This window comes from Impatiens glandulifera, chromosome 4 (assembly GCF_907164915.1).
Source record: "Impatiens glandulifera chromosome 4, dImpGla2.1, whole genome shotgun sequence".
Lineage (NCBI taxonomy): Eukaryota > Viridiplantae > Streptophyta > Magnoliopsida > Ericales > Balsaminaceae > Impatiens > Impatiens glandulifera.
Window position 1 is genome coordinate 52378673 of NC_061865.1, and position 23538 is coordinate 52402210.

The window sequence follows — 23538 nt, forward strand, 5'->3', positions numbered from 1 at the left end:
CGGTAAATTTGGACTCTTTACTATGATTTTGAATATCTTCTTTCAAATCTTACATGTTTCAAACATCGTTAATTTATTATATATGTAAAACTAAATTTGAATTACTAATTCTCTAAGATTAAAAAATTGAGTAATCATAAAATGAAAAAAAAAAAGAAAAAAAATGTAAGAAGCATATGTTCTTAGCACACATAAAGAACTAGACGACAATGAAACCAATATTCCAGCTTTATATAATTGGATTTGTCAAGTTTGACTTTATAATATACCTTTTTTTAAGTTCCCTTCTTGAACACAAAAAGTTATTGTTAATTGTACACCTCCAAATTCATAAAATATGTTACAAGTTTTTATTTATAAAGTTGTGAAATGATCAAATTAATTAATTCTATTAACTAAAGCAATTTTTATATCAAATGTTACAATTCCTGACATAATTCATACATAATTAATTGATAAATTTCTCTTAAGCCAGTTATGCATATATATGAGCAGGTTTACTCCGAAAATCGGACTTCATTCAGTTTTGATTTTTTATTTTTTTCAAACCCTTTTTAAAAAAATATATATATATAATAATTTAATATTAATATTAACAAAATTAATTTAACTTAATTAATTATTTAATTTTTTATAAGCATAGTGGCGATATGGGAGTTTTAAAACTTTAGAAAAAACATATTTTTTCATCTATGCAAATATATATATTGCACCACTTTATAGTCGGCCAGATAGGAATGGAAAAGATAATTTTTTTTATTTTTATTTGTACATAATTTCAATCTCTTAAATGAAATTTGATTCTTCTATTTAATATTATTTTTCTTAATTTTGTAGAACCAATTTCACAGTAACAAATAGGTAATTTGTGTTAACAATTAATATCTAAATATTTGGATTTCATTATTTCCTAGTAACTTTTTAAATATTTTTTCTTTTTTTATTTAATTCAATTAAATAAACTATACTTTTAAACTAACATTATGGTTACTCTAATACACTTGATTATATTGTTGAAAATAATAATATTATCATATCCAATGCACAAATTTTAATAATAGATATATGTAGATAGACTTACTTTTAATAATTAATATGTAATTGAACTAATTATACAAATTCATACGTTTAAATAATTTTTTTTATAATTTTTATAAGAAAATTACAAAATAATACAATTATCTATATTTCAAAAGTTAAACTCATTATGTTTTAAACTTAAAGTAAAATTGATACCATTATATTGAATATTCAATCATTCAATCAAAAAATATTATATCTTTTTTTCTTTTTTTTTTTTCTTTTTGGAGGGTGTGGCTCATTTTCTGTTCAAGCTTTTCTTATCATAGTTAGAAATTTAACTATTCAGAAGGAATCAATGGGATATATATAATTATTGAATTTTGAAGTTATAGAGAAGTCACCCGCTAATAAATCATTGAGTCTATTTAAAAACTTTATTGCATGAGTTAATATTTTTCTACTTGTTTAATACACATAATTATATATATTATTTAAGGCAAAATAATTCCAGAAATATCTTACACATCTATCTTGAACAACAATTTGATTTACACACTCTAGATATATCTTAACTAATAGCTAGGAAGAAGATTCAAAACTATTATACTAAAAGATATCATACACAAAAATGTAACAAATTATTTCCTTTGTAGGTATTGGTATATCTTAAAATTGACAATTTCTGACCCGACAAAAAAAATAAGTACCGAATCGAACACGAAAAAATCAGGTTAGTGTAATCATGTATTTTTTTTGTTCTTCGATTCGTTTAACCTGATTAATAAATATGTCAAAATTTGGGTCGACCTGAAATGACCTAAAATAGAACCGTAACCCGTTTATAATTGTCTTTTATAAAGTATTGTGTTTGTCATTTACTACGTATTCACTCATTTTCTTTTGTAAAGTTTATGTAAGCGGATATGTGATTTATTTTTATTGTTCTTTTGTGTTGATGTGATTTTAATCTGAAATAGATTGTCAAAAAATATAATATTAGTTAAATCGGGTTGGATTCGAGTTGAATCAGTTTAATCGGGTCGATTACAAATAAATAGTTCTGATTCAAGTTAGAGATTTTGACTCAAATTACTAAATAAGTGAGGTTTAAATTATTAGTATATGACATTACACCCCGACCCGACTAGAATTGCCATTCCTTGTATATCTCATTATTCATATACAAAAATCGACATTTTTTTTATTATTTCTTATGATGTATTTTTACCTTTTTAAGTATTTTATATATATTCATCAAAACAACTCAATTATTTTTATTTGAACTTCAACTAAACAAGATTATTGAGAATAAGTCATCAAATAATTGGACTTATAAAAAAGTGTAAATAAATGAATAATTGAAAAATAAAAAGGAAGTGGTAAGGGGAATAAAGTAATGGAAGCAATAATATGAACTGAATAATAAGCAATGGTTGGGAGATAATTGGCATGTTTGCCATCATCATATAATAGAATAGGAAATATGCCGACAATATTTCTAGAAAACTCATCTTTTGTTTCTTCTATAAACTACGTACTAGCTACTTGCTGTTTCTACACGTTTCTATTCTAATTAAATTAAAACACTTTCATTTCTTTATTTTATTTTATTTTATATATCCAAATTAAATAAATATAACATAGCAATCTTATAATGTGTGTCAATGAAAATAAATATCAAACCTCATTTGATGTAGTGTTATTTGAAAGTCAAATCAAATCAACGAGAATATTTTGAATTTTAGTTAATGAATTAATCGATTAAGATATATTTTTTTTTTTTCAATTAAAAATTATATAATTAATTAGTCAAAATTGATTGAATTGTACCTACCATATTTTTATTTTATTTTATTTTATTTTATTTAAACCGAATCTACCTAGTTAGTTTAATGGTCAAACCATGAGTCAAGATCAGTCATCCAACAAATTTCTAACCAAATTAATTCCAAAATAATTGTTATGAAATCACAATAAATATAAATTTGAGGTTGATAGATTATACATATATTTTTATGAGTATCTTTTGAGTTTTTGATTATTATGAATGAGTGATTATATATGTTTGGAGATATTTATAGTTTATTTCTTTATGAGTAACGATACTCGAGTTTCGAGCGTTATAGGTGGTATCATAATTGATGAGGTAGTTAGAAACAAAGGGTCACGGGAGCACCTCTTAAATCCTACGAGAACAAAGTGTCACGTGAGTCACCTCTTAAATCCTACGAGTGGGAACAATGTGATAACACAAGTCGTTCTGTTCTCTAATTTCTTTTTTTTATCCCTCCTCAAATATTTCAAAATTACTATTTTTATACAATTTTGTTGAAAAATTAAATCATACATCAAACACCCATATCTGATATTTGATTATTTATTGTAGAATTATGTAACATGGTTAAAACTAATGGTAAAAAATGAAAAAGAGAAAGGTAAAGAAGAAAAATAATGGTGGAGTAAGTAGCTAGTATAGGGAAGGGGCCCAATTAGATGATTGGTTAGGGGACAATTGGGGCCCACTTTGCCTGCTTTGTCGTGTACAATGCGCCATTCAGACCGTGTCTTCGTAAGAATTAATGTGGGTCCCATCCTTTTACACGCTAACTGGAGACCGTCCCCCGTGGGATCCAACCTTTGTCGATATCCACACTAGGTCTTGTTTGGTTGGTTTAAATTTAACATTATTTATTTCTTTGCTTTAAAACTATATTATGAAATTAATATTATCAATATTTTTCAATTTTAGAAAGAAAAAAAACGTATATTATTACAAGAAGAACTCAAAAGAAACAAACTCGTACATTAATATTACTACATTTTTTTTTGAAACTAGTGTTTAATTTTTATACTCAGCCTCTCTAAACTTCATGTTCCCCCAACCCAACCTACTAGGATCATGCATATGCGGGTTCCTTGGAAACAGGTAGTTGGGATAAACTTTTGTTTGTTTGTATCACGTGAGTCCTCTAAACAAACGGTGTCAATACATAATTTATCTCTCGAGTTATTCTCAACAAAAACAAAACAAAACAAAACGAGAAAGGAAATATGTAGGATGGATGATTTCATACAACATTTTTTGGAAAAAGAAGTAATGAATTTGTTCTGACAAGACAAGAAATTCTATTGTGAAAAAAGTGAATACGGTTATGAAATTTAAATTCATGATCTTACGAACATGAATTTTTTCACTCTACAACTATAAAGTGTCCCATTTTTATAGAACAACAACTCTTTACCGGGCCGACCTAGTAAGCCCACGAGATAGGCAGTAAATTTATTAAAATAATAAGATATTTATTTAAATTTATTAAGTTTTTTAAATATAAAAGAGTTTAACATAGTTATTAAGGATGGAAATTGAGAATTTTTATTAAACAATTTTTTGTTATACATTGGAATGGTCGGATCTAAAAACTTGCTTACGATCCAAATTTTGATTTATTTATTAGTTGAATTTCGGCTTATATTTCCAAATTCAGAACTTATTAAACTATATTTCTTTTGTTGGCCCATTTTAATTAAGATATTATCTTTCAAGGGCCTGTATTTTTCTGTGCTACTGCTGTCAAATTGACCTTTGAATGTATATATTAAACTAGCTCTAGTTTAATGTATGATTTGATAAAAATAAATAAATTAATATTTGAGTAAAATATTATAAAATTAAAGTGAAGGCTAATTTGAAAGATATGATAATGAATGTGAACATGATTTATTTAAAATTAACACTCTAAACTTATTTTATTTGAGTAATTTCACTAATTATATTTTTTAGAAAAATGTTAGATAAAAAAGGGGTTATATAAGGGAGTTAGGTTAAGTAATCAAATAAGTTTAGTGTTTAGTATTTTAAAATGATATCTATAATAAATTAAATTGTTTTAAATTTTTTAGTTAATAATTTGATAATAAAAATGGATGATAATGATATATTTATTTATATACTTTTAAGAAAATAAAAAAGTTATTCTCAGGATCAAGAATTGAAAATGTACTGGGCCATAGATGTTTTTTCAACACTTCGGCCTGTTTAAAAACAATTGGGCTTTTAACAGATAAAGAAATTGGTGAAAGTACCAAAATCTGGACATTATTTTAATTTGTAAATTTTTTAATTAAAGATAACTAGTATCAAACTTCACAATCATGCTCCAGTTTCAACTTGAAACGTTCATTATCTTTTGGTCTTTTAAGTTGACTCTTATCACGGAGCTACCTACACATTGGTGGATTATTTTGATAAGCTAATATTCTAGAGTTATATTTTTTCAATTTTAAATTGATACACTGAATCCAATTTTAGAACTTCAATCTATTACAAAATTATTTTAATTTCAGAGTTAAATATCTTGCAAAATTAAAAATTGAATTAAAAATATTAAAAAGAAACTACAATGTTGAGATGTTTAGTAATTTACTAAGATAACTCAAGTGATACGAGTAGTTCTTAAGAAACTAAATATCAAATGACTCGACTCCAACTTAAAACATCTTAAATTGAAATAGAGGAGAGGGTTAAAAGGATCCGCCACATTCCTACATAAAAACAAATTTGTGAGTTGTTTAGTGATAGTAAAGTAAATGTTAATGTTCTGAGTTTTGATTTTTAAAATAAATTAAAGTGGTTACTCTTACTTGTAATTGTAACTCGTGCATTTTCATGAGTGTTGACAAACCGAGAAAAAAAAATTAAGTATCATTATATATATATATATATTAGTTAGTTAAAAAATTGAATTTGTATGGTTAAAACGTATCGCGTTCATCAAATTTAGTGTTGAATTTAAAATATAAAGTCTTATTAGCCTAGTTAGTTAAAGGCTTGTATTTATTTTGTTAGGTTGCGAGTTCGAAATACACCTATAGTTATGGGCGGGTCAAGTCACAATACGACCCAAATATTCATTTACTTTCATATATATATATTCAAATTAACAACCGCTCTTAACCCGGCAAATCGGACACTTTGAAAATTAAAAATCATTTATATATATAGAGATATTGGTGAACTGCTCCTCAAGACAAATCAATTTAAATATTACATCGATTTAATTTCCAATTCTATATAAATTTATATTTTTAGAAAGAAAAAAAACCTTTACACTAATCATTGACCTTATTGATTAGGCTAAGTTAAGTGGGTATGGTCTATGTACCAAGAAATTGTCTAAGGGGATCGAAATGAGATTGGGTCCATGATTTCCACTTGGAAGTTAAAGCAAATATTCATAATGGAGGTCTAGATTTGAAACAATGATATTTAATAAATGACTTTTGAGAAAAGGTGTTTACTATTTATTATTTTTTATATATACATTATATATAAGATGAATATGTTAGGATTAAAGGAAGTCATTGGAGGTTTACCAAGACATGGATCACAATAAATGAAGATTGAATAGTACAAATGAGAGTTGATTGTCATATATATATGTATCAGAAATGGTGAAATCGGTGACTCGCATAGTTTTTAAATCGTTGAATAGTATTTGGAGTCTTATGTGAAGTATGATTAGATTTACTAAATGATGCTCAAATTTTTTGATAATTGTGGAGAAATTTGAATTGACGCAAATGATGTTATATACCTACATATTTGGATTATCATCCCGATTAATTTATGATGAACTATATGATTGGATAGAAATCGTTAAACCTTCAATAATGGTAATCGTTCAATGTGTTTTTTTAGGTTAGTTAAGGAAAGCCGGTGAAATCGGTCAAAGAATTAATCATTTTTTTTTAGGATTTTTGAGCCTGATAACCCGTTAGGTAATGTGTTTTTTTTTTCTTATTTTCATTTTTGTGACTTTATTTAATTTTCTAATGTCATGTTTTGAACGATTATTAACATTTTTAATATAAATGGACCAATAAAAAAATTAGTTCGAATGTATTTTTAAAAATATTCTATTTTTTGGCGGATAAATAGCAGTCAATAGGATTTTATAACAATAATATATTATATAATCACAAATCAGAGTGGCGCAGCGGAAGCGTGGTGGGCCCATAACCCACAGGTCCCAGGATCGAAACCTGGCTCTGATAATCGTTTTTTTACACAAATGTTATTGTCTATTAATTGCTTATTGTGTTTATATATTTTTATTAAATATAATTGTATACAAAAAAATAAATAAATTGTAAAGCCTAAAAGCAAATAAAAAACTACAAACCAAGATTCATACAAGACTAAATATAAATTAGAGGCTCAATTTTCTTAAAAAGCTATATCATAAACAATGGAATACCATTATCCTTCTGTCATAGTTGATACTACTATAGAGTCTTTGTTCTTTTTAATAATCTTATCTTCATATAATTTATCAATTCTCCATACAATATTTTCTTTTTCTGTTGCTAAATTTCTCATAATTGATTCAATCAAAAATTAAAATCATTGTTCTCATACAAATATTCCTCAATCATTGCTCAAGCAATTTTCCACTCGATTCTTTCTAGAAAAAGAACAAATAGGTGAATTGAGCAATTTAAATCAATATATGCATAATACTAGTAAAAAAATTGAAAGAGAAAGAAAAAAAAATCATGAAGGGACTTAAGTAAAATTAGTTATTTTTTAATAATTATGTAAATATAACAATAAATTGATAACAATAGAATAATTCATGAAGGGATTCCAACGGTAATAAAATGTGGATATTCGTAGCCTCTCTGAGATAATGAGTTCGAACTCGTCAGACAACAAGTTTTGCGCCTAGTTAAATGGTTAAGTGTGCTTGCGAGCTATGTGTTTAACCTACCGAAATTAGTTGCACTCTAAAGAAGAAGCGGAAAACTACATTCTAAAAATATTTTTTTGGAGGACATAAAGGAAATACCAAATTGAAGAAGAGTATAGAAGGTTGAACCCAAAATATGGGCAAAAGAGAAAATGCATCCATTCTCCTTGGGAAAAGACACCCATTTGTCATGTACCTTAACAAATTAAGGACCATAACCTAACACCTAATTTGATCTTGTAGGTATCCCAATTGCCCATGATCAACAAGCCCCTTGTCCCTTCTTCTTATTCTATCTTAATAAGAGGGAATATTGCATTAATTCCACCACTTCTTGCTTTTTTTTTATTGAGTATATTTAAAAGCAACCATTCATTTATTTATATAGTTATCAAGAATTATGTATTATGATTAGCAATCAAAAAGAGAAGTATGTTTTCAAATAGACATGTTAACTTTATTTGAAAACACTTTCAAGCCCATATAAGGTGTGGTAATTTTTAATGTATCTTATCTAATCACATATTTGAGATTGAAAGGTCATGTTGATGTTACTTCTAATTGCACCTAAAAGCATGCATTCTTTTTTTTAGTAGACCCAATCTTTCATGTCACTTTAGATCTCACATAGGACCAAGCAAGCATACACAAATTTTTAGGTACTTAAAAAAGGAGAAAGAGACATTGTTTCACCGATCATGGACATTGGGATTTGGGATTGCATTATGAAAGTGAAATGCAGTACAATGTGTCTTGTAGACGTCGTCCTCAATTAGGTCTTGTCCTCTTAAATTGTTTTCACATGTAGCTAGTTAAACTTATAAGTTATAATCCCCATTGAAACTCCTTAAAGTTAAGGTTGTGACATTTTTATGTTTGTGTTAATTTATCTCAAGAATTAAACTATGATTAAATAGAAAAAGGGAGAATGAGTCACGCTTAGAAGGAAGAGAAATAGGTGGGTAGGTTTAAATAATGTCGAGTAGACTTGAATATTTGAATTTTCTTAATGTATTTAATTATCTAATTTTGTATCGGTTACGATTCTATGCATATTATGATTCTATATATCTGCATTGAAGCATTGCTTTCGTCCCAGTTCTTTATGTGTTAGAGTTTAATGACCAATTATTATATAAATATTCGTGGTATAACCCTATATAGTTATTGTGTAATCTATGTTTTAATATTATCTATACCGTGCGCATGTAACCAAGTTTTATTTGGCTGAACCACCATGATAAAAAAAAATCGAGACCCACATCAAGTCTGGTTCGTATCGAGGTTATTTAAATAATTCATGTTCTTGTTCAAATTTGAATTATAAAAAAGTGATTATTTTGAAAAAAATACTTAAAAAAAGTATTAATATATAATTAAAAGTATATTTTTTAAATTAAATTAAATCATTTTAATATTTTAGTCGGTAATTAATTTGATTGATATTATTAATAAAAGATTCACCATTTCCTTCATTGATTGAAGATGATAGGTCTAAGTTTAGCCACTTTTGTTTTTAGCTTATAAATTGAATCAAAATAGAGAGATCTTCATCATGTTCTAAGTATTGTTTAAAAAAATAAAACCAATCTTCAAAAATCTCTATCCTGTCAAACCCTAACTTCTAATGGGAAGCTAGCAAGCAAAGCCTATAGCTTAGCTGGTCAACTTTAGTAAAAAAAACTACTTTATCAAGAAGGGATCCCCCCAATTAGGGTAAGAGAGCCCACATGAAGCAATGTAGAGCCTACCATATTTGTTTGATAATTCTTGTAAAAGAATATTTATTTATTTTATTATTATAACCAACACTCTTTAATATCATCTTAAGGGATGATTGAACTTGACATGCATGTTTCTCTAATTAATTATTACTTTTTTTTTTTAGAGATTGTGCATATCTCTTATGTCTTGTTTAAGATATATCAATATAATCTAAAACTCCATAAAAAAAACTTCTTCTATTTACTATTTCTTCTCATTAATTAGTCTAGAAAATTAATCTATAATTAGACTATTAAAGTTATAGGTTTGAATGAAATGAAACATCATAACAAAAATATTAAAAGCATAATATAATTTTGCTAAACAAAATTCATTTAGTTAGTTACAGGAGAAATAAAAAAAATAAGTTAAATAATAAAATAAATAAATAAATAAAGAGAAGATAAAATGAGTTAATATCTAGTTACTTTACAAGATTATGAGTTGTATTTCAATTTAGAACGTTTTAAAAGTGAGAAAAATGTATTTAAGATAATAATAATTTCCCAAAAAAAAACACAAATCCGAAATAAACTTGCTTATACCAAAAACTCAACAAAAACAAAAACAAAAGAAAAAATCTTTAACCCTAAACACCATAAACTTCAAACCTTTTTTTAATAAAAGTTATTGGGCTTTTATTTATTTTTTTAACTTAGTAAATTGGGCTTGCATACAATCATATTCTTCTCTTCATATTAGCCCAAATTAATTTGAACATATCCAACAAGGTATAACAACCAAATATTAAATGAACTTTAATAAATGAGGAATATATTTTTAATTACTTCCATTTGATAGGAATTAGGATAAATCTTACAAAAAAAAAAATTAGAATAACCCATGTCATCTTTTAAGCCAACAGTTTGACTTACATTATAGTTTATATATATATCCTGAAATAAATATAGTGAGTGTCACATCAATTCGTTCACCTTGTAACAGTCATATATATTATTCTAGAGATAATGGTCAATTTTGATTGAAATAAAAAATAAAGTAGATAAGATAAAAGAGAGTAAAAAAAGCCTATTTTAGTGGAAGCACTTGAAAAAGGAACCAATTCCTTGTTTAATCATTTTTATGTTATATGCATTTCAAGTTTGATCATAGGGTACCCCTACTTGCAATATAAGGAGGTACCTAACCCAAATAAATTTAAACTACTAAACTTGATAGGTATATCACTTTTACTCCCAATCTGAAAAAATACTGGAAATTTGATATTTTTATTTTTTGTTGGCTGTGTTTGAAAAAAAAATACAATTGAAATATTTAAATTAAAATCTATAAACGTTGAAAATCTATATATATAAAAATAAAAAAATTGAAAGCATTCTAAAAATTAATAATATTAAAAAAAAAAAAAATCAAGTTTCGAGTACCGGGAGTAGGTTTCGCCCATTTCCCATCCTAACCCGAAACCTAATTTTATATTCTTGAACTCGTCGGTATCCATAAGTATAAATTTATGAATACTAGTTGAGTTGAAGTAAACTGGTGGATCCAGATTCGGTTTGGGAGTTAATCAATTTTCTAAAAAAAATAGAAGCTCGATAATCGGATAATCGGTTTGGTAACGTTGTTATATTATATTTTTTTTATTTCATGTAATGTTTTGTTTATAACAGTGTTTAACCAATTTTTATTATTTTTAATATACATTAAATTAACATTTAAAAAAAATTAAAGTAATTCGAATAATAAATTCTTGGTTTTGAAAACTTATATTGATGAAAATTGAAAAACTAATGTGTAATTATATTATTATATGAAATAGTTTTATACATTTTAATATTAAATGTGATTCCAACTAATCAAAATTTAATAGTTATATGTTACTCAAAATATATGTATTTTAAAAAATATTTCAAGTGTCAATCATTTATGGAGCATAAACACTTTATTAAATTTTGTTAGGTACATGAATATGACCGGTGCTTTGTTATTTACTATTTGTTTTTGTATTATTAATTAATTTATAAATATTTTTATATAATGGGTTGGGAGATTTCAATTATCTTAATCATCCTTGTTTAAATAAACACATTATCTATTATGGTTCATTTCACTTTTTTTATTTAAATTTATTTCAATAAAATAATCTGTCTCCTCTAACCATACACATGACATGCTTAGTGACTTTATTCAATTAAGATTAATTGTCATTGATCAATTATTTTAATTTTATTTATTTTATAATTAAAAAAACATTAATTTTATTAATTCATTTAATCCATAAGATGACAGCTCATTAGAAAACATTCAATTGTTCAAGTTATTAATCACAAAACAACAACTCAAACATAAATGTAAAAAATTAGCTACATTAGTAATCACAAAAAACCACTCATGAGTGGTTGATTTTTTCGATTTCTGGGAAACCAAAGTCCGAAATTCTTAACCGATCATTCTCGTTTTTTTTTTTACCTGAATTTGTTCTCGGAGTGACTACTACTTTAAACTATAATCTTCGTAGTAACGAAAATTTAGTGTGAAAATTTTGATTTTTAAGTAAAATATTTCTTTTCAATGCATGTCTTGATCAATCACCTTAAATATCTATGTACACAAGGAGACAACACTTTTCCTGCTTATCTTATAGTACAACTTGAACTTATGAACCTTCATATTTGCAGCCAACTAATTTAAAGGAACAATATCCTTAGGGATTTTTTTATTATTAATTCATTTATGAAATATTTAATATTAGATTGAGAATAAAATGAGTTATAGAAACTAATAATTGGAAAAATGAAGATTTTAAAAAAAAATTTATAAGAACATAGGATTATCCAAGAACTACAAATAAAATATCAAGTCAAATTATTATTATGATTTAAAAAAGCAAAATTTTTCTTGGGTTATTTTGCGATGTTCAGATATGACTTATTTAAATAATCTTGTTTGATTTAAGGTTAAATTTTAGTTATTTTGTTAAAATACTTAGAAGACTATTAATATTTAATGAAAAATAACTTTTTGGAAAAAGAAATATAAAATATGTTGGTTGATAAATTGATTTACAAAGTATAGGTAAATCAAATGAAGAATTTTAACATTAAGTATAATTAAAATTGGTTGATAAAGTGATAAACTAATTTTAATGTATTTTAATATTATCTAAACAAAATTAACATTAATGACAACATAATAGCAATTTTAAACATTTATTTTATTAAATAAAAACAAAAGGATCAGGTATATTCGAAAATTTTATTACTAAATTATAACTTTAATTAATATATTTTTACTCCGAATTGATTGGTGCAGTTATTTGAATAAACCATATATCTAACTCTAATTAATATATCGTTTTTTTATTATATTAAAACCTTATATCAGATGGATCATATATTTTTTGGTTCAAATTGTATCGGTATATAGGTTCGAATCGGTTTAAATTTCACCCGTTAAATTATCTTATTTGATAGAAATCGATAAAAACGATAATTTATTAATAGTTTATCAAAATAAAAGAAAAAATTCATTAAAAATTTCGTGCCAAACAAAATGAACGCATTTTCTTGGAATTACCTCATTTAAAAATGTTCTCTTGATTTGTTTATATTGTATAATGAAGATATTCTAACTAAACTATATACATCCACTTAAAAAGAAAACACATATTTTTGTAAGATTAATAAATTTGGTGGAACAGCTTGAAACAGGAGGACAAATTCCAACTCAATAACTTTGTTTTCTAAAATGACATATCTTTATAAAGAGATTGAAAGTTAGGGTTTAAAAGAAACAAGAACAGCTTTCATGCATGGGTCAAAGCTGTAATTTTCATTAATATTTATTTATTTTTTTAAATTTGAATAAAAAAATAATAAAAAATGTATTTAAGTGGACCTTATTGATTGTGTCACGGACAAGACCACAAATTGAACACAAACCTTTGCATGTGATATTATGTTAACATGCAAGCTTTACAACAAACAAATACTTTAATTCTCCACCTCCTATCTTATTTTTTTAATCTTGTCATGTCCCATTTTTTTCATCATTAATTAATGCGTCTGTCTAATTTAAGGATCTAAATAAATCATGGAAAGCCATCTAAGTACTATGTATCACTCATGCACATACCCTTGTTTGAAAATTGGATGTTTTTGTACCACCCTTTAGTTTTGGAGCTCTATTTCCAATCTTATCCAACACAAATTCTTAAACACTTTTTTATTTGAGGATCACACTTTTATTTAATTGGTGGTAGAAGGTTTGATCCGTTAATAAAGTTGTTTAAATTAATTAGAATCGAGCTTCGAGTTTCACTTTTCATATTTTGAGGTTTCAAATTTGTTAAACATTAACATCTCTTTTGACGATATTGATGTTTGTATAGTTTAAATTGTTTACTTAATAAATTTTATTTCTTAATTAACGGAGCATTACTTCTACGATCAAGTGATTAATTAAATGTTTTATACTTTACAAAATTATTGAAGAATTTGCAAATGTATATATTCTATATTTTCATATTAATCAGGACAACAAACAATTGGTATCAATGATTTTTATTGTTAAATTAATAAGAATAAAACAAATTCATTTTGAGGGTGATTTAGGAAAACTGTGTATTTACACTTTCATAAAAAAAATATATATATTGTCTTCAATGGGGATGTATTAATTATTTGTAAATACTAAAATTTACATAATAAAACGGTAAGAAATAACCAATGAAAACTAACATTACAAGAAAACTAACTTTTTCTTAAATATTCCAAAAATACGATAAGATCTCCTAATGGAATATTTGTCCACCTTTTGATAAAATAAAAAAGATTGCATTATGAAAGTCAAATCAAATAGATCATGAATTAGTGGTGTCTACTATTAATATGAGAGTTTGTGGGAAGCTTGAATTTCTTGCTTTAATTAGATTGTTAGGATGGATTTAGAGGGTCTTTTTTATTATATTAGGGTAAAATTTGTTTTTTTTTTTTTTTAGAATAAATGAGAGCTAACATGACACCTCACAGTCGTGACTACCCGCTTAAACTACAAATACTTCCAGATGCAATCGAACATATGACCTTTTGGTCTCTTAATTAAGTCGACTCTTATCACTGGACTACCTTGGTAGGATTTTAGGTAAAGTAAAAAATGTAAGGAAAAAATTTAAGTAAGAGTTTAAGCGAGTCAGTTCGGTAAATTTGTTTATCAGAATGCACAACTATACCATTGAAATTTGTTTTAGAAAATCTCAAAATGTCGATTTGGTTGGTTTGATTTAATTGGTTAGAGAATTAATTCAGTTGGTTAGATCGATTTCATTCGTTAAAAAAAATTTATTAAATAATATAAGGAGATAATATGTATAATTCTCCATATAAATTTAATAAAATTTGAAATATCTCTATACATATATAATCTTATTTGAAATTAATTATTTTATATTTATTTTTATTTAAATTTACTAAATAAACATATAATATAACATGTTATAACACCCGATGATTTATTTTGAAAATAGTCACAAAATTTTCTTATACTTTACATATATATTTTTTATTTTTTAAAATTCTACTACATGAAATGTTCTCACTAAATTTTCAATTAAATATACATATATAAAACATTATACATATTACCCTATATATAATTATACATAATTTTTTTTAAAAACTTATATAAATTATATATTAAGAAAACAAATAACAACTATAATATATATATATATATATATATATATATATATATATATATATATATATATATATATATGGTTTAATCATTGAAAACTTAATTATTAAAAATTATTAGAGTAAAAAGTAAATAATAATTAAATTATGTATATTTTTTAAATTTTAAATATAATCAATTAGTCGGTTTTGACAAATTTTTATATGTAAACTTTACACCGAACTATTTGACTAATTTTAATTTGGTTAGACTTCTAAGCACATCGACATCAATTTTGGGTAGAATCACAATTGGTAATAAACTAAATACACTTTTTGAAACTATGAGTGCGTTTAATTCAACGTTTGCATAATATTCCATTTCAGTAATTTTACGTAATAAGTTAACGCAAAAATTATAATCAAACACATTTTGAGTTTAAACACAATTTTATTTTTATCTTCTTTCTCTAGAAAATAAGTTGGGATGAATAAATTGAGTATAAACTAAATCATATCAAGAATACCTAAGAATAAGTTTAATAAAATGAGTATAAGTTGAATCAAATTTACCCAAACATTCATATCTAAGTTTTCTAGATTGATTTATATTGGCTTTGAATGAAGATGAATTGCATCTATACTTCATACCAATTATGTATATAGTAAAATCTGAATTACTATATACATTATACATCCTATGAAGAGGGTTAAATGAACTATAAAGAGAATAGAGGTTAGAAGAATAGCATAAAGAATAAAATTACAATATTTGAAATTATTGAAATAAACGTTGCCTAAGGTTGCTTCAAAGAAGAATGAAAATTTATTCATAACTCTAATGGAGTTAAGAACATAATTTGGGTAGAATTGGATAAAAGAAGGGATAAAATCAAGAATTTTTTTTTAAAGCAATCAAATTATTTTGACAGAGGTTATCAATCAGGTGACAAGAGTAAAAATCTTATTTACGGTAATCTATGCAAGGAACTCTGGGACAGAGAGAAAGACACTTTGGAATGATTTGAGAAGAAGAATTACAGACGACGAACTATGCGTTATTATGGGAGATTTTAATGTTACAAGATTCAGGAATGAAAGAGAGTCTGAGACGGACATAACACAAGACATGCATGATTTCAATGAATGCATTCGAGACATAAGCTGCATTGAATTGTCTTCCTCGGGTAATCTGTTTTCATGGTTAGCTTTAAGAAGGGCAGACAACATGAGAAATATCAGAATTAATAGAGACCTAGTAAATGAAAATGGGTGGAGTTTTGAAATCAGGTATCTTTAACCACTGCCTTTTGAAATTCTTTTGAGAGAGGGAGAAAAAACAGAAAAAAATCTTTTAAGTTCCTCAATTTCTGGATGAGAGATGAAAGATTTAATAAAATTCTTAATAAAACTTGAAACATCAGAGTTAATGGAACAAAGATATTTAGAGTTTGTGAGAAACTAAAATTACTGAAAGGAAAGATGAATAAGTTAAACCGAAAAAAATACAGTGGGATTTCTAAAAGAGTAAAGGAATCTAGAACGAAACTAGAGAAAATACAAAGTAAGGTACTAAGAACCCGAATCTACCTTATAATAGGGAAGAGGAAAAAGAGGTTCTTACGCGATTCAGGGATCTATGTTCTAAAGATGAAAGCTTGCTAAGTAAAAATCTAGAGAAAAATGACTTTCATTAATTAGGAGACAAGAATACTTATTTCTTCTATAAAAATGTTCATCAAGGAATTTCAAAAATTGGGTCTTAAGGCTCACAAACTCAAATGAAGATGTTTTACAAGGACAAAATGTAGTTAATGAGGAAGCAATAAATTTCTACAAAGGGCTAATTGGAACAAAAATGAGCACAATAATAGTGGACAACCGAAGATTGCTTCAACAAATTGTGCAAAGAAAAATCAGTGAGGAAAGTGGTAACTAATTGATTACAAGAGTCAGTTTATAAGAAGTCAAAAAAGTAGTATTTTCGATGAAAGGGATAAAAGCTCAGGGCCATATAGTTTCAACACGAACTTCTTCAAAGAAAACTAGGAAATAGTGGGTAAAAATGTAAGCGAAGGGGTTTTGGAATTCTTCCATAATAGGAAAATGTTGAAGCAATGGAACGTCATAGTGTTGAATTTGATTCATAAGAATTCAATTCCTGAAAAAATTCAGAACTTTCATCATATTTCACGCTGCAATATTATTTACAAAATCGTTTCTAAATTTTTTTCACAACGTTTGAAAACAGTTATTGATAAACTTGTAAGATTAGGAAAATCATCATTTATTCTTAAACGATATATTTCCCCTAACATTCTACTCATGCAAAACTTATTGAATGGATATGGCAAAAAAACATATCGTCACGTGTGGCTTTCAAAATTGACATTATAAAAGATTTTGACTAGATCAGATGAGAATCAATCCACGAGTTCCTCCTTGCTGCATATTTTCCAATTATTTTCACTTATTGGATTATGCAATGTGTTTTCACTCCTCACTTTGTTGTGAGCGTGAATGGTATTCATGGAGGCTTCTTCAAGGGTGAGGCAAGGAGACCATATATTTCCTTACATATTCGTCTTAACAATGGAAATTCTTGACTGCATTTTTAAAATGCTTTTGAGAAGTCATCATTTCAAATTTCACTCGTACTGCAAAGAAGAAGCAATACACCATATATGTTTTGCAGATGATATATTTTGTGGCTTATTCGGATGTTAAATCTATTAGTATAATCAGAGAAGCTCTAACAATCTTTTCGAGTATTACAGGTTTATACATCAATGAGGACAAAAGTCAGACTTTCTATGGAGGGATTAATGAAGAAAAGAAAGAAAACATATTCAATATTATGGGAATCAAGGAGGTGAACTACTAGTGAAATACCTTAGAGTAGCTTTGTCATCAAAACAACTCCGATATAATCACTTCAGACAACTGGTAGAAAATGTTAAAAATTATGTCTTTGGTTGGGCTACGAAAAAAATGTTTTATGTAGGTAGAAATATCGAACTCGTTAAAAGAGTCATATTTGAAATTATTGGTTATTGAGCACAATAGATAGTCATCCCAAAGAAATAATGGCTGAACTAGATAGAATCATGAGAGGAATAAAAATGTCAAATGGGAGGATATTTGCACTCCCATAGAAGAAGGCGAACTAGGAATAAAAATTTGTGTTTAATGGAACAAAGCCCTCACCATTATGAACCTATGAGCGTTGGAGCATAAAGCGGACTCCCTGTGAGTCAAATGAGTGCATACAAGATTTATGAAAGAAGAGAAAGAGTATATGGACATGGAGAATCAATGAAAGAATGACATGGTTATTGAAGAAGATCCTTAAAATAAGAAAAAATGTATTTCAAATGGTGTAAACCACAACTGAAAATGAAATAGGGGTACTATTCTAGCATGATCCTTGGTTGGATAATATTCTCATTATGTTCAAAAAAGAAATACAAGGAAGTAGAGTTAGAAGAGAATGCATTAAATACTCATTTAGAGACGTCTAAGAAGGTAAATGTGATTCACTTCTAAGGCGTATTCTAAAAGATAATAGAATTCTAAACCTAATGAGCCAGAAGCAACTCAATGAAAGAAATAATGAAATATGCTAAAAAACAGAAAGCAACGAGAAGTTCATTACAGGAAAGACATGAAAAATGGTTAGAACAAATGGACATGAGGTATATTGACATAATGTGGTATGGTCTCCAAATATTATTTATTGTCGCAAATTTATTCTTTGGCTGGTATACAGGAAAATGTTGACAATAAAAGACAGAATTCAAAAATACATAAACATTTTTAATATCAACTATGTCTTATGTTCAGGAGTTGAGGAAAGTATAAATCATTTATTTGGGGAATGCTAATTTTTAATACAAATTTAAAGGAAGTATACTATAAACATGAACATTATCAACTTTTTAAAACATGTGAAAAAAAATTCAAGAATGAATGAAGAATAAAGTAAAAGGAAAAAATTATCTAGAATTGATCTTAAATTATTTTTTTTTTCTTTTTTAGGTTTTTTTTTAATGAAATTACACTAAATTATTTTAAAAAAAAAATAAAGTAATCTTAGCGAAAACATTAGATGATATTTTTAGTCATGTCTTGGATTGAGTATGTCAATGACATTAAATTAGTTAAGTATATTTATAATATTTTAAAAAAATATATACTATAGAAATTTAACTAATTACCAATAATATTAATTATATTGAAATAGAACCAATTATATATGTGATGCTTAAAGTTGTTTTTCCTTTATATATATATAATATATTTCTCACTTTCATTCTCTCTCTCTAAATACTTCCTCCAAACTCTCTCTCTAGGAAGCAGGACTAGAGTAGAGTAGATCATCAGAAAACCAGTGAAGCAGTTGCAGCTTCACCAGATTTCGTTAGTTATCCAACGGTTTCTCTCCCCTTTCCCGATCTTACCCCTTCTCTACAACTAAATTTACTCTTCAATGCCATTCATCTTCAACCTCTAGACAACCGCCACCACCATCGCCGCTGCTAGCTAGATCTATCACCACTTCTACTCTGTTTCTCTATCTACAAACACCATGATCACTTTGAACGATCTCTACAACGTCCTCTCCGCAGTAGTTCCTCTCTACGTCGCCATGATCCTCGCTTACGGCTCCGTTCGCTGGTGGAAAATCTTCAGTCCCGATCAATGCGCCGGAATCAATCGTTTCGTCGCTATTTTCGCCGTACCTTTACTTTCTTTCTATTTCATCTCACTTAACGATCCTTATAAAATGAATTTCCGCTTTCTCGCCGCGGATACTCTCCAGAAACTAATCATGCTCGTTGTCCTCGGGATTTGGACTGCATTCGCCAAATCTGGTAGTCTGGAATGGATGATTACGATTTTCTCTGTTTCTACACTTCCGAATACTTTAGTCATGGGAATACCTCTTTTAAGAGGTATGTACGGTGATTACGCAGCGAGTCTTATGATCCAGGTTGTGGTTCTTCAATGTATAATTTGGTATACTTTGCTTTTATTTCTGTTTGAATATCGTGGTGCTAAGATGTTGATAATGGAGCAGTTTCCTGAGACAGCTGCTTCCATTGTATCATTCAAGGTTGAATCAGATGTTGTCTCTCTCGATGGACATGATTTTTTGGAAACTGATGCGGAGATTGGAAATGATGGAAAGCTTCATGTTACTGTAAGGAAATCAAACGCATCTCGCCGGTCTTTCTCCGGTTTGACTCCACGACCTTCGAATCTCACTGGAGCTGAGATTTATAGTTTAAGTTCGTCGAGGAATCAGACGCCGCGAACTTCGAATTTCAATCATTCGGATTTCTACTCCATGATGGGATTCCCTGGTGGACGGTTATCGAATTTCGGTCCGGCGGAAATGTATTCTGTTCAATCTTCCCGTGGACCGACGCCGCGACCTTCTAATTTCGAGGAGAATTGTGCAGTTGGAGCTCAGGTTATGAGTTCTCCAAAGTTTGGATTCTATCCATCGCAACCAGCTCCGGCGAATTATCCGGCGCCTAATCCGGACATTGCTTCAACAATAACAAAGCCGGCGAAAACACAACCGCCGCAATCATCTTCAATCGTGAAGGCTGAGCAACCGGTTATTATACAGAGCAAGCAGAATCATGATGCTAAGGAGCTTCACATGTTCGTATGGAGTTCAAGCGCTTCACCGGTGTCGGAAGTCTTTGGCAGCAACGAATTCGGCGCAGCTGAACAATCTGGACGATCCGATCACGGCGCTAAAGAAATCAGGATGATGGTCTCCGATCATCCTCAAAATGGAGAAAGCAAAGGTACAAATTCCCAATTTACTCTGCTCGATCCAGTCCATAATAGACTAAAACATATCTTCAATTTGTTATAAAGCTGTTCAAGAGACTAGGGAGGACTTCAGCTTTGGAGGCGTTGCCGGCGCCGGAAAAGATGGGGATGATGAAAGAGATAAGGATGAACCCATTGGTCTATCTAAGCTTGGGTCAAGCTCCACCGCCGAGCTACACCCAAAGGGGTTTGGAGTTGCAGAAGCTAGCGTCGGTAAACATATGCCTCCAGCCAGTGTAATGACACGACTGATCCTGATCATGGTTTGGCGCAAGCTGATCAGAAACCCCAACACTTATTCCAGTTTACTCGGCGTAATTTGGACCCTCATTGCTTGTAGGTAAGAACCCTTCTCACCAATCTCATTATAATCTTCATATTTTAAGTTTAATTTCATCTTCTTCTTCATATACAGGTTCAATCTTAAAATGCCCAAAATAGTTTATAACTCAATTACAATACTCTCGGATGCTGGTCTTGGCATGGCTATGTTCAGTTTAGGTAAGTAGCCTTGTTTTTTGGCAAACATGATTTGATCTTATAACTATTCATCAACATGATGATTTGAATAATTTTCAAATAATTTTATCCATTCATGTAATTTGGTAGTTGAGTTACTTGAGTATTGAGACTTGAGAGTTGAGACAATCGCATGAAATGGGTTGTCCTTTTGAGCCCTACAATTTAGACCATCCATGTTTTGGCTTGGATGGATGGATTTGACCTATCCGACATATTTGTGGCTACCGGTCCCATTAGATGCCATAAATCCTTACTAATACATTGAACCTTTGTATTAATCCCAACTAACTTCTCATCCTTTGGTTGTCTTAAAAATTAAGGTTTGTTTATGGCGCTACAACCAAAGATAATAGCGTGTGGAAACACGGTAGCAACCTTCGCCATGGCGGTGAGGTTTCTCACCGGTCCAGCAGTAATGGCCATAGCTTCCATCACAGTCGGACTCCATGGAAATCTCCTACATATCGCTATAGTACAGGTACAAAAATATTGACTGTTTGTATGTTTTATTCTAATGTTCTAAATTTGAATATTCTTGATCAATCCAAACAGGCAGCACTTCCTCAAGGGATAGTTCCATTTGTTTTCGCCAAAGAATACAGTGTACACCCTCAGATCCTTAGCACTGCGTAAGTGAAATTTAAGAAAATATAACTATATATTATGTATTTTGTGTAAGAAATTAAATAACAATTGTTAAAAATAATTGCAGGGTTATATTTGGGATGATAATTGCCCTGCCTATCACCCTTGTCTACTATATATTTTTTCGATTGTGAATTTGTTGCGTACCATGGTTGTTACGAATGACTATGATTATTAGTTACGACGTTTTTACCCGAGCTTGATGAGGCATAATGAGAAGAAGAAAGGATGTAAATTATTGACTTGTTAACAAGTCTTTGGATGGATCCCTTGAATGGTTGGTTTGATTAGATATAGAAGAAGAGGATAGAATGAAGCATGGTTATTGACAAGTGAAGAACACACAAAAGATAGGAGATCTGATAAAATTTCTGTCTCTATTTCTTGTTTTATTATATAATTGTGGTTGTAGGGTCTGGTTTGGTTATATTATTGATGAGAAGAGAAACAAACAAGTGTATTATTATTATTATTATTCAGGAGTAGGAAGAAGATTAGGGAGTGTGAAGGAGGTCATTGTTGTCATTTTACCTTTTTTGTTTCATAGATTTGGTTTTTATAATAAATACTATAATGGGTGACTTTGTGATAAATTATTATTATTATTATTCTACATTGTACAAGATATGAGTAACTTGAAGAAATGGTTTCATTGTCTCCAATGATTTTAATGTTGAAAGTTAGCCTCATATGAAATTTAGAAAAAGAAAATACTAATTAAAAAATGAGGAGTGATGGATAGAAAAATTAGAAAAGGGAATGATGTGGCATCGCGTTATTGGTTGAAAAAAAGAAAAAAAAAAGTATATAGTTGATAATACATTTATTACGGTTATTTTGCACTTATAAAATGACACATATACACAAAAACTGAAATATCATAGTACTCGTTGAACTAACCCTTTACTAGTACTTTTCACCTCACTAAAACCAAACTCCTATAAAAGAACTAGCCAAATTTGAAGTTGTGAGATGTCGGGGACAAACTCCCATGAAGAAAAGGAACATCGTAAGACGTTTTATTGAGATTTGAAAGGGGAACAAATGCCATGATTTGGCAACCCAACAGCTCGAAAACCCACAAATTTTGCTTGAGATTTGATCTGCATTTCCCTATATTTCACTTAATTTTAGAATGGATTGATCTCTTACAAATATGTATTTAGTAAGTTACAACATATCAATTAATCCTTTCTTTTTTATTTTTGCTAACAAATTGTCACAATTGTTTAATTAAAACAAACTATTACAATGATGCTACTCAGTTATTATGTTTCTAATTGTCATAAAATGTTTATTAATTTGAATTTGAATTAAGATGACGTTTGTGTTAGTTAAAATATAATTGAAAC

General features: G+C 28.2%; 1 protein-coding gene and 1 non-coding gene across 2 annotated transcripts; both read left to right on the forward strand.

Moving 5' to 3' along the window:
• The first annotated feature begins 7005 nt into the window (after positions 1 to 7005).
• TRNAM-CAU lies at positions 7006 to 7077 on the forward strand. The gene has a single exon. It is a non-coding gene; the product is annotated as a tRNA-Met (tRNA).
• A 12415-nt stretch (positions 7078 to 19492) lies between these two features.
• LOC124935666 (auxin efflux carrier component 3-like) lies at positions 19493 to 22772 on the forward strand. Its single transcript, XM_047476082.1, has 6 exons — positions 19493 to 20991; positions 21065 to 21359; positions 21435 to 21520; positions 21862 to 22019; positions 22094 to 22170; positions 22254 to 22772. Exons 1-6 carry the CDS (start codon positions 19758 to 19760, stop codon positions 22318 to 22320), a joined length of 1917 nt encoding a protein of 638 aa, XP_047332038.1. The 5' UTR covers positions 19493 to 19757; the 3' UTR covers positions 22321 to 22772.
• The last annotated feature ends 766 nt before the right edge of the window (positions 22773 to 23538 follow it).